The following is a 14,645-nucleotide window of genomic DNA, read 5'->3' on the forward strand; positions in this document are numbered from 1 at the left end:
GGACTTCTTATCATCTATGCAGCCAGCAAAATCAGCATCACAAAACCCAACTACATCAAGTAAGCTAGTGCGCTGATATGTCAACATTAAGTCCTTAGTTCCTTGCAAATACCTAAGGACCTTCTTAGCTGCTTTCCAATGTTGACTCCCAGGATTGCTCAAGTACCTTCCCAACATGCCCACAATAAAAGCAATATCAAGGCGTGTACATACTTGAGCATACATGAGGCTGCCCACCACAGATGAATAAGGAATGGTCTTCATTTCCTCTCTTTCATCATCATTTTGAGGACACCGAGCCTTTGAAAATTTATCACCCTTCACAATTGGTGCTCTAGTAGAACTACAGTTGTGCATATTGAACCTCTTCAATATTTTCTCAAAATAGGTTCTTTGAGACAATTTAAGCACTCCATTATCCCTATCACGAAGAATCTTTATGCCCAAAACATAAGAAGCCTTACCAAGATCCTTCATGTCAAAATGGGTTGACAACATGTGCTTTGTCTCAAACAACAAGTCAGAATCATTTGATGCGAGTAGTATATCATCAACATATAAAACAAGAAATATGTAACTACTCCCACTGACCCTCAAATATATGCATCTGTCAACTGTATTCTATTTAAAACCATTTTGGGTGATAATACTATCAAACTTCAAATACCACTAGATCTTTCATCAATAGAGCTCACATCTTCAAAATATACAACCCTGTCTAACTCAATGATCTTGGTGGTATGAGATGGACAATAAAATCTGGAACCCCTTGATCCAATGCAATAACCAACAAAGAAACCACTAATGGTTTTAGGATCAAGTTTCTTTGACTGTGGGTTATAGGGCCTAACCTCAGCCTTACATCCCCAAACATGGAAATGGTGAAGGCTAGGTTTCTTTCCTGACCATAGCTCTTATATAAGGTGTCTAGAAATATGACCTAGGCGTTTGTGCCACAATATGGAAGAACTCAAAATTTACTTGGCTTATCAACTCTCAAAGCCCAGTCCACAATGTGCATAGTCATATGCACATTGAAAGACTCAAAACATTCCTCAAAATTATTCCAGTAAGAAGTTTGATGGCAGACAATTGCAGAGTAATATCAGGATTGCTAGCAGCTGGAAAATAGCAAAATTAAGCAATATGCATGTTACTACAAAATCATGCATTTGCTAGTTTCCAGAATTTCTCAATTTAGCAACAGCTTGGAATTTTGAAAATTCCACGGCGGTAAGGACAACCAATTAAATATCACAACCAAGATGCACTAATTTTATTACCGAAAGGGCAAAGAAAATTAGTACGGTTCATAATATAAAATTAATTTCCTTCACCAATCCAAGCATCCTACCAAGCATTGTTATCATCGATAGGACAATTACAATACCCGTATGGACCTTAGTTATCACAATAATAAAACAATCAAAAGAGGAAGATAAAAAATTTCAACAAAGACAATTTGACACATATAGGATCACGATAGGCAACCACACATATGTTCACTATTGTCATGAATAAAATTCAAAATATCTTAATTTTCACAATTTGACACACTTGGAATTGCGATAGGCAATCACACAAGTGTGCTTCATTGCCTCAATAAATTGAAATATTTAACAAAATTAATATAGGACAACATTATTGATATAAGGAAAAATTATACCATAAAGAACAATAATAATAATAATTGTCCCAATAAAGTCAATTTTAACAATTGCATAATAATTCTAACATATGCATAATCAATCCAAGAATACCAAGGCAAACCAAACAAAAAAAAAAATTGGTTTTTTTTTTTTTTTTTTTTTTTTGACGTCATGATAACGTCATCACGTCACTATTCATCTCCTTCTCCAGCTGAACACGGCCTGGTGCAGGAGAAAATTTTTTTTTTCTTTTTCGGCCAAAATTTTGGGCATTTTTCGACAAAAATACTTAGATTTCCTTCCTCAAACATCAATTCTTCAATCCAAACCCAAAAAATGCACAAAAACCTCATAAAAGCAAGAACCAAACAAGCCCTAATTTTCGTAATATCATCAAATGAGCTCCAAAAATCACAAAAATTGATGGGTTTTGCTCCAAACAATATTCTCTACAAGTTTCCAACCTCAATCGGGCTTGAAAACAGAGAATCAACATCAAACGAGAAATAAAATTCCAAAAAAATGGCTTCCACAACAGGAAACGGGAAACCCAAAAATTAACCCAAAATTGCAGCTCAAATGTCATCCATACAAGCTCTGATACCAATTGAAGAAAATTTAAATTGCATAGGATCACATGTTAACATTTAAGCATGCATTGAACGACAAAAACGGAAACGTTCACCTTGGTTAATTCCGTGAAAGGCCATTTCTTCCTCTTTTCTGGTATTCAGGAAACTCCTCCAGTGCTTGATGGTGCGAGAATTACGGGTTAATGAGCTCTTCCCTTCTACACCCGGATTCAGTCCAAAACGAGAGTACGTGCTCTCTTTCAGCCAAAGGAGGAAGGAGCAGGGAGCTTACCAGAGAGAGAGAGTCCTTCCTTTTCTTTTATATATCTATTCATATATATATCACACACATTATTTGGACCACCACTTGACTTAATGGGCCAGTCAAGTGAATTAGGGTGAGCCCATAAAAAATCAAGCAACAATATGTGTCCAGTCCCATTATGGACCACAATGCAAAAATAAATAACACTGATTTATAACATTATTAAATTGATTATGTAAGTCCACACATAAAAATTCCAACAACAAATTGTTATGGTTTCATATTCTAGAAAAAATTTATTGTAAACCTCTCATGGATTATCTAAAGCATCAAATTAGTTGAGATAATTTTTTATTATCAAAGTACATCACTACAAATTATTATTATTATTATTATTATTATTAAAATTACAAATATTAAAATATTTATTAATTTCAAATCATGAAAGTCTAGTATTTTAATTAAACAAATCTTTCGCTGTCTTTCAATCAAAAGATAGTCATAATCTTTGGTTACTTAGCTTTATATGAATGGTCGTTTCGTCATTATTATATTTTGCTTCTTGGCTTACACATGTAACCAATTAAAATAAAATAAAATAAATGTTAAGACAAAAAAATTTAGTAACATTTGACTTGAATTATTGTTGTATGATCCAATATGAATCACTAAATAAAAATTTTAAAATACAATTAAATTAAAGCATAAAGAAATGATAGTAAAAAATGAATTAAGAAATTAGATTGTGGACCCGTATTTTTCACGTGCGTTCCCACTCGATCGGCGAAACTCGCTTTTTGGTTGGTGAAAAATCAATTTTAGAAAAGTCGGAGTCGCCACTTAGTTTATTTTATTTTAAAGGGAAAATAAAACAAGAAATAAAACTCTCAAAAAAATGACTCCACGATTTTTGGAAAAACGCGTCTTTGAAAAACCTGAGTCTAGGTCCAGGAATCAGGTTACCTATTGGAAAGGTACCCCTAAGAGGTAGCACCCCTCTAAGCCCTCTAAAATGCTCTACTGACTAAGTTGAGGGAAATATGACAATTAATTTGGTTGATTATGGATACCTAAGTAGACAAGGTGATTTAAAAAAAATAGCATGTCAAACAAGAAAACCAATCATAATCATAAAGAAAATTTAGGGTGTGTACCTGAATCACTTCTCAAGCGCTATCATAAAATATCGGAGTTAGTATAGAAATATAACACATGACATGTATTTAATCATAGAAGGATCATATCAAGAATAAACAAGGCTCACAACAACATGCATGTTCATGGAATTTCGAAAAGTAGTGATAGGAAGTGTACCTGGGTAGCATGCATAATTTATAAGACTCCTAATGGTCGTGAAGATACTAGAGAAGGTGGTGTGCAGCTAGTACGGTGAAGGATGAGTGGAAGAGCACCGGCTGTGATGTGGAGTTAATGTTACGATGGATCAACAACTTGATGATAAAAAAAAAAAAAAAAAAAAAAAAAAAAAAAAAAAAAAAACTCCTTGCACTGATCCAAAACGACAGCCCATTCTCATACTCTCAAAGCTCTCTCTCTCGATCCCTTCAAACAACCCTTCATCCTCTAAAAAAAAACACCTTCCCGATTCCTTAAAAAAAAAGGCACCCTTCTCCCTGAAAAACTCCTTGCTCATTTTCCAAAATGAAACGACAACCTAGTGATAAAAAATAAAAAATAAAAAACTCAACAACAGCTTGGTGTTCCTTAAAAAAAAAAAAAAAAAAAAATCCTTAAGCAGCAGTCCAGTGATCCTAAAAAAAAACTCCCTCTCTCTCACGCTGTCATTCTCTCCTTTTCAGAATGGCAGCTTCCCCTCTCTTCTTACTGATCCTTTTCAAAAAAAAAAAAAATCTTTTCATTTCTCTCTTTCGCCTATGAAAACCCTCTCTCTCCTTCTCGAATGTTGGATCACCCTTATGTCTCTCAATCCTCCATCTCTATTCTCCCAAAAATACCAGCCTCTTTATTCTGGATCCTTCATTTCCCCTTACGTGCTCAAAGTCTTCTTCATTTTCTGTGTATGGGTAGCCTCTCTCCAGGATGACAACGTGTTGTCTCTTTTTGGGAAGTCCCCTTATCCTCAAACTCATGGAGAATCTAATCCCACCTATCACTCGTTCCTGCTTTTGGAAAATCCTTTTGCGAGCTGTAATCTCCTCTTTCTATCTAGGTGCAACCGCATCCCTCATGCAAGAAATAAAATAAAGGTAAAAGTAAAAATAAAAATAAAATAAAGATAACATAAAATAGAAATAAAATAAAGATTAAAATCAATAAATGAAAAATCAAAAGAAATTTAGATCACGCGCCTAAAATAAATAAATAAATAAAAATAAAAATCAACTACATGCAAACCATACGAGCCATGTAACCACAATATATATATATATATATATATATGAGCCATGCAACCATGCAAAAAAAACGAGTCATGCAACTATGCGAACCATGTAGAAACATCTACAAGTGACCTAGGGTGTGTCCTAATGGGCTTAAAATCTAAATGGGCCTAAGGTGCCTAAGTGGATCTAAGTGGTGTCTAAGGTGTCTAATGGGCCAAGTGTATCTAAGTGGGCTTAAGGTACCTAATTGGGTCTAGGATAGTGTCTGATGGGCCAAGTATGTCTAAGTGGACCTAAGGTGCCTAAGTGGTGTCTAATTGGGCCTAGATCGCCTAAGTGAGCCTAATGTGTCTAATGGATCAAGTGTATCTAAGTGGGCCTAAGGTGCCTAATTGGGCTTAGGGACCCTAAGTGGGCCTAAGGTGTCTAAGTGAGACTAAGTCTAAACTATAGTTGCCAAGAGTCACAATGAAGTTAGATAAATCCCTTAACCAAAGTCCTCAAGGTGACTTAGAAAAATAGGTTACACAAGTAGTAATGGGCCACCAAGGAATTGTTATAAAGTACCGAATAAATATCTAATAGGACATATGCTAGGAAGACAAAATAGAGGGTATACATAAAGTGCAATTAGAGTTTCAAATCTTATACAATGAAACTATTTAGAGGGGATGATAATTAGTCCTTCAAGTGTAGCCTAAAAAAAAAAAAAGCAAATTTTAGTTTTTATATGTTTTTTTTTTATTAGAATATAATTAATCAATAAAAATAAAAAAACACTTAATTTTACGGAGGGAAATGTGATCTACATGGAAAACTATCTACAAAGTATTCCAAATACCTATGTAAAAGCCATAAAGTCAAAAATCCCAAAATTAAAATTCATTAATCATGAAAAAATAGATATATAGATTTATTTGATAGTTATTATTTATTCAGACTTATATTATCGATGCCTATATCTATTCTCATATCCGTGATATAACAACTCCTTATTTTTTAATGGTTTCCTCAACATCTTGAAAAAAATGTGATTTTACTATCTTAAACTTAACAACAAAAACGTTTTCTTTTATAAAAGACAATGACCTGATACTAAGGGTGCTCTAGGTGAGTAAAAGACGTACAAAAGACACACATAAAACAATAGTGACAAAACACACCCAAAATTTAAAAATATTATTTTTATAAAAAAAAACGAGGTAGGAAACTTAAAAAATTTGAAAGCTCTACCCAAAAATAAAAGTTGGGCAATTTTTTTCATTGAACGTCATTTAAGGTCACTTGAGCTTTCCTACTACATTTTTTTTTTCATATACAATTTCCTTTTCCCTATTATAAATTTTCAACTAAAATTCCTTTTCCAATTAAATTTATTCGTAATTTTCATATAAGTTCACTTTATACCTTTCAAACTTCATTAGCCTTCTCACAACTCAATAATACTTACTTATATTATCCTGGATTGATTCTGTAACAACCTTAAGATTTTATAAATAGTTAGAAAATTTTATATAAATAATACAATTTTCTAGTATATCCAATCTATTAATTAAATTGATGGAAGTAAAAAGGAAATGCCAAAGCATGCAAATTAAAAATGGATGTGATCAATTAAGATAATTAGTGGTATGATTCACATGGGACAAGGACCCATCAAAGGTACCCCTACCCCATGATGTCAAAGTTTTGTATGTGATCATTTTATAACTTAAGTCATGATTCATGAGTGCTGCTAAACTATCTTCAATGTTTTATTTCTAAAATTTAGGTAAAAATGTGTGTTAAAATGAGGACCCTTATCTATTCACGAGAGTCATGTGAATACTTTATAATTAGCATTTCATTGCATAATGTATACTTAAAATATTTATAAAAAAATTAATTCCAAGTTTTGGACCGTCACGCTAGGCTTGTTATATGCCACTTTAAAAGCAATATGAAATGCATGTTTGGAGTCCATTTTGGAGTTATTGTGAGAGAATTAAAAGCTTAATTTGTGACATTTTTCTTATAAAAATTAATTATTTTTATAAAGTTTTTAAAATTATATTTAAAAACCTAGAAAGTCACTTAAATGGTAATTGTTTAATTTTCTTTAAAACTCACTTTATTTACTTTATATTATGTATATTAGCAAAATCATTATGAAAACATTCTATATTTTTTTATTTGCATCCAAATATCAATGTATTAAAAGGGTTTCTTGTAAATATGCTATCAATAAAATCATAATAGACTATAAAGTATTGTTACTAAAAGCATTACGATTATTTTAAAAATATTTTTAGCATAAAAAATCTTTTCAAAGAAAAATAAAATATTTAACAAGATTTAGAAAATATTTTTTTAAAATTTAAAAGTCACATATAATATTTTTAAAAAAAAAATATTTGATAAATGATTCTCTTCGAAAACATTTTTAGAAAACTTATTTTAACTTAAAAGTTTCAAACACACCATTAAGCTCTTTGATTCAAACCCTCGCTCTCGTGAATCAAGTTGGTTGAGAGGTGAGAATACATAAACACCATGAGATTTGTGTGCAATAGTTGTAAAGTTTCGCCCCTCAAGCTCCACAGTCCCCACCCAGTTGCCTATATTATTTCCAAGCTTCGTTTCTCAAAACTATGCAACCTTAATCAGTTTCATAATCTTCATAATCCTTTCCCTTCCTTTCTTTCTTAGTTTATGAGACATGGCGCCGGAGCAGCTTGATGGGTTTTATCTCGCCTTCCCCCTTCTTCATGATGAGAGTCAAAACGTAGAGGACATGGAGTACTACTCCACTGGCTGCAAGCTAGACTTGGGCTCTACCTCTTTCTTCAAGACCTGTTTTAATGGCCTCAATGCTTTATCAGGTTGTTTTTCTGATTCTATAACTACTTTGTAAATAATAAACTGAAAAAAAAAAAAACTAAATTTTTTCGTGTTAACTATCTTTGTAGGGATTGGGATCCTTTCGGTTCCATATGCACTTGCATCAGGAGGGTGGTTGAGCTTGATGCTTCTGTTTGTTGTCGCCCTTGCAACTTTCTATACAGGTTTGCTACTTCAAAGATGTATGGATGTTGATCTAAATATCCGAACTTACCCAGATATAGGTGAGCAAGCATTTGGGAAGAAAGGAAGATTAATGGTATCAATCTTCATGTATTTGGAGCTTTACTTGGTTGCAACTGGTTTTCTAATTCTAGAAGGGGATAATCTGCATAATTTATTCCCCATGGTGGGATTTGAAATTTTTGGGCAAGTAATTGATGGTAGACAAAGCTTCATACTAATTTCTGGCCTTGTGATTCTGCCATCGGTCTGTTTCTACAATTTAAACATGCTTTCTTATATCTCAGCAAGCGGTGTTTTTGCTTGTATAATCATCCTTGGCTCAATTTTATGGACTGGAGTATTTGATGGAGTTGGATTTCATGGGAAAGGGACAACTCTGAATTGGAAAGGAATCCCTACTGCCTTTAGTTTATATGCTTTCTGCTATTGTGCCCATCCAGTCTTTCCTACTTTATACACTTCTATGAGAAAGAAAAACCAGTTTTCTACTGTAAGTGGAACATTACATGTTACTCTCTCTCTCTATATATATAGACACACACACGTACATTCATACTTCAGATGATGTTACTGATCTTCAATATTGTATTTTCTCATTGCAGGTCTTGCTTGTATGCTTTATCTTCTGCACCATTACTTATGCAGCAATGGCCGTTTTGGGGTACTTAATGTTTGGTTCAGAGGTGCAATCACAAATAACTTTAAACCTTCCAATTGAGAAACTTAGCTCAAGAGTGGCCATATACACTACTCTAGTCAATCCCATATCCAAATATGCATTGATGGTTGTACCAATTGTGAATGCTACAGAAAACTGGTTTCCATACTGCTGCAATAGAAGATCATTTAGCCTTCTAATAAGAACCGCTTTGGTATTCAGTACTATCATTGTAGCTCTGACAGTCCCATTTTTTGGGTCTCTCATGTCCCTGGTGGGAGCATTTTTGAGTGTCACGGGTTCAATCTTGTTGCCGTGCTTATGCTACTTGAAGATTTCAGGCATTTACCACAAATTTGGAATTGAACTAGTGATTATAATTGGGGTTATGTTGATGGGTATTTCAGCTGGTATCGTGGGTACCTACACATCCATAGTGGAAATAATAGGACAGTTGTGATTAAGTGTCTTCCTTTCTATATTGACACAAATTTTGTAATCGAACAGAGTTATTAGTAAGCATAAAAGTTTGTTCATGGAACGTGTAAGTGTGTATCCCTTTCTATTCATCATAAAATGTTTGTAATATCGTCTAATACAAAGTTTAGTATCAAACTCCCAATGGTACAAGAGCGATCGCATGAGTTTATTTAACTACTAGATTATCAAAATTAGTTTTGAATATTGTGATTAATAAAATTATCTCGAACTTGCTTTCCAAGGTCAAAATCAAATCTCATGGCTAACACAAATTTGAGTCACACGAAAACAATTATGAGTTAGTATAATTGCATGTCCACACTAATACAATTATGAGTTAATATAATTCCAAGTCACATGAGTCTAACCGTGAGGTAATGAGCTAAATCTCATTCAATCCCAAGCCAATATAATCTCAAGCTGAATTTATGTTTACATTAATTGCAATGATGGGCACACCTAAATTGCTTGTCCTGACTATTTGATCCTATGACACGAGACACAATTGGGAAGCTGCACCCTGTAACATGGATTCGATACCACTTATTATGGTTAACACATTAATCATGTCATCTAATAATTAATTTACTATCATTGAGGTCATGCTGAAAATTTTTATATAGTTAGAGTTGCATCAAATTAATTGAGGGCTAACACAAATATTGAGCTAATAAAGTCTTGAGCTTATTTCCTAAATTTTGAGCTTATTTTTTCAAGTCAATTCTAAATTTGAAGCACAAAAGCCTAACACAGGTTTTCAATCAAATACATTCACTAGCATACTCTTTGAGCCATCATTTCCTATGAGCATAATTGTTGAAAATATAACTTGCAATGCTTAAACATACCAAAATTATTATTGGTTTTATTTTTCAAACATTATCTTTTTTTAAAAAAAAAAAGTACATCTAATAAGTATTTTTGCTTCTATTTCTTATTATTTTAATTAGTTTTACTTTTACTTTATAAAAGTTATCCAAGGGAATTAATCTCTTACAATATTATGAAGATTACTTTTTTAAATTTGGTGATCGAGATTTAAACAAAATATATTAATAATATTCATTCTTAAAAACACACATTTAAAATACAAATTTTCAACTACTCCCAATTCATTAACCTTAATTTATCTTTCAAGGCATGAATAGGGATGTTAATAAACCGGTTTTTTATAATGCCCATCCTAGCCCTAATAAAACAGGTTAGGAAAAATGATTAATCGGTTTAAGATAGATTTGATTGTTTTTTTTTAAAACTAGAATTGAGTTTAGGGTAAGTTCAAGTATTATCTTGTTTCATTCCACTCCACCACATCTCATTTCATCTATAAATAATTAAGTTTAGGATAAGAGTATCATTATATAACCGAATGGGCCAAAATGGGGGTCATTTGTCCCAATTGAAATCCCTAAGCATCAAGGTGTGGAAACGTAAGCAGATGTTTACATTCTACATTATAACTTTTTAAATGATTTGCTTAACATATTAAGTCATGCCATGTACCTTCCTTCATGTAAGGACATTTACATATTATCAAGGTTTCTTGTTTGATTCATACTCAATTAGTATAAAACTTTTTGGCCTTAAGCTTCAGGAGTAAGTTTTGTATTTGAAAGCAATGTTGTCCAATTTTTTAAAAATTATCTTTAAAAATAAAAAGAAATTATTTAAGTAATTCTTAAACTAGTATTTATTAGTCTTTTTCTTTGAAAAAAAAAATCATTTGATGAAAGTGTTGTAATATATTTTGTCGACACGTAGGGGAGAAATTTTAGAGGCACAATAAATAAGTGATGTGTCGATACTTTAGATGACCAAAATTTTGGTGCCACATAATCTATTCCACTTTTTTGTTTCAAAAACCTTGTAGTGGGCCCACTTCTTAGTCCACATACTCGCCCCAATACATGCATGCAAAATTGCTCCAACACCAACCAACCAACAATGTTTTACAATATAAGAACATATTTGATATTTAATTAAATAAAAAATAAATATAAATTTATGATTAAAATTGTCATAATTTTAAAATAAAAATTGCTTATAAAAATTATCATTATTTCTTCTATATAATTAAATATATTTAAATTAGATGAATATGCATAAAATATACTTTCAAATTATGAATATTATTGTTAAATATCACAACTTATATTATACATATATCATTTTTTTTAACAAAACAACCTCAATATTTCTATTATTACTTATATAAGTTTTTGAAGTTTTTCTTAACATTTCTATAAGTTTTACATGAGTTTTGATCAATTTTCACTCTATTTATATTTTGTGTCAAAATATCCATCAATATTTCCCAACATATCTCGATATATTCGTAAAATCAAGTTATCAATATATCCATCGAAATTGATATTTTTATCCTTGGATATGATATATTGCTACAAAATATTTTTTTTATAAAAATATTAGTGATAAAAATATTATAGGTAGACTAAAAGCGTTTTTAATAAATTTGCTTTCTATCAAAACCTTGTTTAACTCGGAGAATCCATAGCATCTATGAGAATAATTATTTTAGGTGGAAACTGTAAACTCCCAATGTTGTCACCTTATCTCGACCCTCACCCAATGTTCATATGTCAATTTCGTTAGTTATAATGATTTTGATGATTTTAATTATCATTTTCTTTATGATAAATCTTTCGAATCATGTTTTATTAAATAAAAAGTTCTATCCAAAATATAAAAGAAGGAAAAGAAAATTGTGAAAGAAAAAAAATAAGTTCAATAGACTTTTGCTTTAAATGAACTTTAAAAAAAACTTCTTGACTTTTGAGAAACCAATCTAAACTTGACTTAAGAGAATATGAATAAATCAATCAAAATTTCAACAACCCCCCCAAAGTTTTATAATCTCATTTTCTAGACAAATATTATAATGTGATTAGCCTCTCATGGATTATCCATATTAAAAAAATAGTTACCAATGACTGCTTTTTTATTATTATTATTATTATTATTATTTAGGATTGGAGATTCTTTCGATTCCATATGCACTTGCAACAGGAGGGTGGCTAAGCTTGCTTCTTCTATTTATTATTGCCATTGCAACCTTCTACACAGGCCTGCTGCTTCAAAGATGTATGTATGTGGATCCAAATATTCAAACTTACCCTGATGTTGGTGAACGAGCATTTGGATAAAAGGGAAGAATAATGGCATGAATTCAGAGTTATACTTGGTTGCTACAGGTTATCTAGTTCTTGAAGAGGATAATCTACTTGATTTATTACGGAAGATTCATTTTGATATTTTTGGGCTCATAATTGATGGAAGACAAAGCTTCGTAATAATTTTTGGGCTTGTCATTTTGCCTTGGGTCTGGTTAAACAATTTGAGCATTCTTTCTTATATCTCAACAAGGTAAAATTATGTGCAGCCACAATTGAGAGGAGCGATAGAGTTTTCACCATTATAACTTTTCATCTTCATTTAATTAATGAATTCTTGAGTGTTGGTGTGCTCTTTGGATATAGAGATCACATTGATTATAGTACCATGTTACAATCTCTAGTCTTCTTTACTTCTTTGGATATAGAGATCATATTGATTATAGAACCACGTTACAATCTCTAGTCTTCTTTATTTGACTTGTGTATGTGTGTGGTTGGGTTAACAAGTGCAAACCATGAATTTCTAATGAAAGCATACATCAAATTTTTTTAATTCATTTTGTGGTTGAATTCTATATGTTACTTGTATTTTACCTTTATCATTGCAGGTCTTGCTTGTTTGCTATATCTTCTGCACCATCAAATATGCAGCAATGACAGTTCAGGGATACTTGATGTTTGCTTCAAATGTGGAATCACAAATAACTTTAAACCTTCCAACTGAGAAGCTGAGCTCAAGAGTAGCCATCTACACTACTATCATCAATCCCATATCTGCATTAATGGTTATACCAATTGTGAATGTTACTGAAAATTGGCTTCCATACTACCGCAATGGAAGAGCATCTGCCCTTCTAATAAGAACCGCCTAGGTATTCAGCACTATCATTGTGGCTCTGACAGTCCCATTTTTGGGTCTCTCATGTCACTGATGGGGGCATTCCTAAGTGTCACAACTTCAATTTTGTTGCCAGGCTTATGCTACTTGAAGATTTCAGGCATTTACCAGAACTTTGGAATTGAACTAGTGGTTATAATTGGGGTTGTGGTGATGGGTATTTCAGCTGTCATCATGGGTACTTACACATCTATAGCAGAAATCATAAATCAGTTGTAAGTGTGTATTGTTTGGTATTTACAGTAGAATTTTTGTAATTCAATAGAGTTATTAATTATGGTAGAAAGTTTTGCATGTTATTTGGAAGTATCAATTCCCTTATATTGGCCATAAACTTTTTTTGAACAGTCTTATGCATGTAATATAAGTGTATAATTGCTATTGACTTTCGCATTGTATGTGATCATGTTGCCAACAGAAATCTCACTGTCTTGTATATCTTTACTAAAGATCAACTTATGAATGCTTTGACTAAATCTTTGAGTCGCCAACCCTGTTTCATCAGCTCAGATCGATCAAAGATTGGTGTCTCTTATGGGAGCATTATCTTGAAGGACATAGAGCATTCAGGAACAAGGGAAGGAAGGATAGCCGTATCGATCTTCATTTATATGTAGCTTTATTTAGTTGCTACAGGTTTTCTAATTCTAGTAGGAGATAACCTCCATAATTTACTACCCAGGATGAAACTTAAAACTTTATTGACTCAGAATTGGTGGAAGAGAAAGTTTTGCGATAATTGTAGGCCTTGTTATTTTGCCTTCTGTTTTATTTGGGAATCTCAGCATTCTCTCTTATGTATCTCTCTCATTGGTATTCTAGCTTCCTTTATCATCCTCAGTTCGATTTTTTAGGTTGGGGCATTTGATGGGGTTGGATTTCATAAACGAAGAACAATTCTAAGTTGGGGAGGCATCCCTATCTATTTGTTAAATTAATTTCCATATTACTCCAACAAGAAAAGGCTCCTCAGCATATTGATCAGAACCAGCCTGATATTAAGCACTATCATTGTAGCTCTGGTTGTACATTTTTTCGGGTATCTTATGTCACTGGTTGGAGCCTTTTTAAGTGTCACAGCTTCAATTTTGCTGCCATGCTCATGCTACTTGAAGATTTTGGGCTCTTACAGGAAATTCGGATTAGAGCTTCTGTTCATAGTGAGGAGGATTATGTCAATGGGTCTTTCAGTTGCAGATATGGGTACTTACACAGCTTTGGTACAGCTAGTAAGGCATTTGTTAGCAAGGAATGCTTAGTGTCTTATTCCAAGTTAATGGTGTGTTTATTTTCATCTATATAAAATGTTGGAATGAATAGAGATTAGGAAATGAATGTGTATTCAACATGCACTTAGCACTTTAATCATGGACTGAATGCCTCATCTTTATTTGTGATTCTAAAAACTATCTGAAAGAACCAAGAAATATTGTAAATCAACTCGGGTTAGAGTGTGGATTTGACTCTAATAAGATCTTTAGAGCCCATTTAGGAGTGATTTTAGTTAAAGTGCTTTTACATTATAGGGCTTCTGTTAGTAGTGTTTGCATCAAAAATGCA

The 14,645-nt window shown here is 32.4% G+C and overlaps 1 protein-coding gene and 1 pseudogene across 1 annotated transcript; both read left to right on the plus strand.

The window, feature by feature from the left end:
• Nucleotides 1-7,503: 7,503 nt before the first annotated feature.
• On the plus strand, nucleotides 7,504-9,105 carry LOC117931209 (amino acid transporter AVT1I-like). Its single transcript, XM_034852130.1, has 3 exons — nucleotides 7,504-7,710; nucleotides 7,798-8,405; nucleotides 8,518-9,105. The coding sequence occupies exons 1-3, from the start codon at nucleotides 7,548-7,550 to the stop codon at nucleotides 9,031-9,033; spliced, it is 1,287 nt and encodes a 428-aa protein (XP_034708021.1). The 5' UTR covers nucleotides 7,504-7,547; the 3' UTR covers nucleotides 9,034-9,105.
• A 3,129-nt stretch (nucleotides 9,106-12,234) lies between these two features.
• Nucleotides 12,235-14,344, plus strand: LOC117929943 (annotated as a pseudogene).
• Nucleotides 14,345-14,645: the final 301 nt, after the last annotated feature.

Source organism: Vitis riparia, chromosome 14, assembly GCF_004353265.1.
Source record: "Vitis riparia cultivar Riparia Gloire de Montpellier isolate 1030 chromosome 14, EGFV_Vit.rip_1.0, whole genome shotgun sequence".
In the NCBI taxonomy this organism is placed as follows: domain Eukaryota; kingdom Viridiplantae; phylum Streptophyta; class Magnoliopsida; order Vitales; family Vitaceae; genus Vitis; species Vitis riparia.

Bases quoted from the DNA above. Each gene is read 5' to 3' on its own strand.
- LOC117931209 (XM_034852130.1), top strand. From the start codon at position 7,548: ATGGCGCCGGAGCAGCTTGATGGGTTTTATCTCGCCTTCCCCCTTCTT. The intron at 7,711-7,797 runs GTTGTTTTTCTG...CTATCTTTGTAG, and splicing joins TGGCCTCAATGCTTTATCAG to GGATTGGGATCCTTTCGGTT. The intron at 8,406-8,517 runs GTAAGTGGAACA...TTCTCATTGCAG, and splicing joins AGAAAAACCAGTTTTCTACT to GTCTTGCTTGTATGCTTTAT.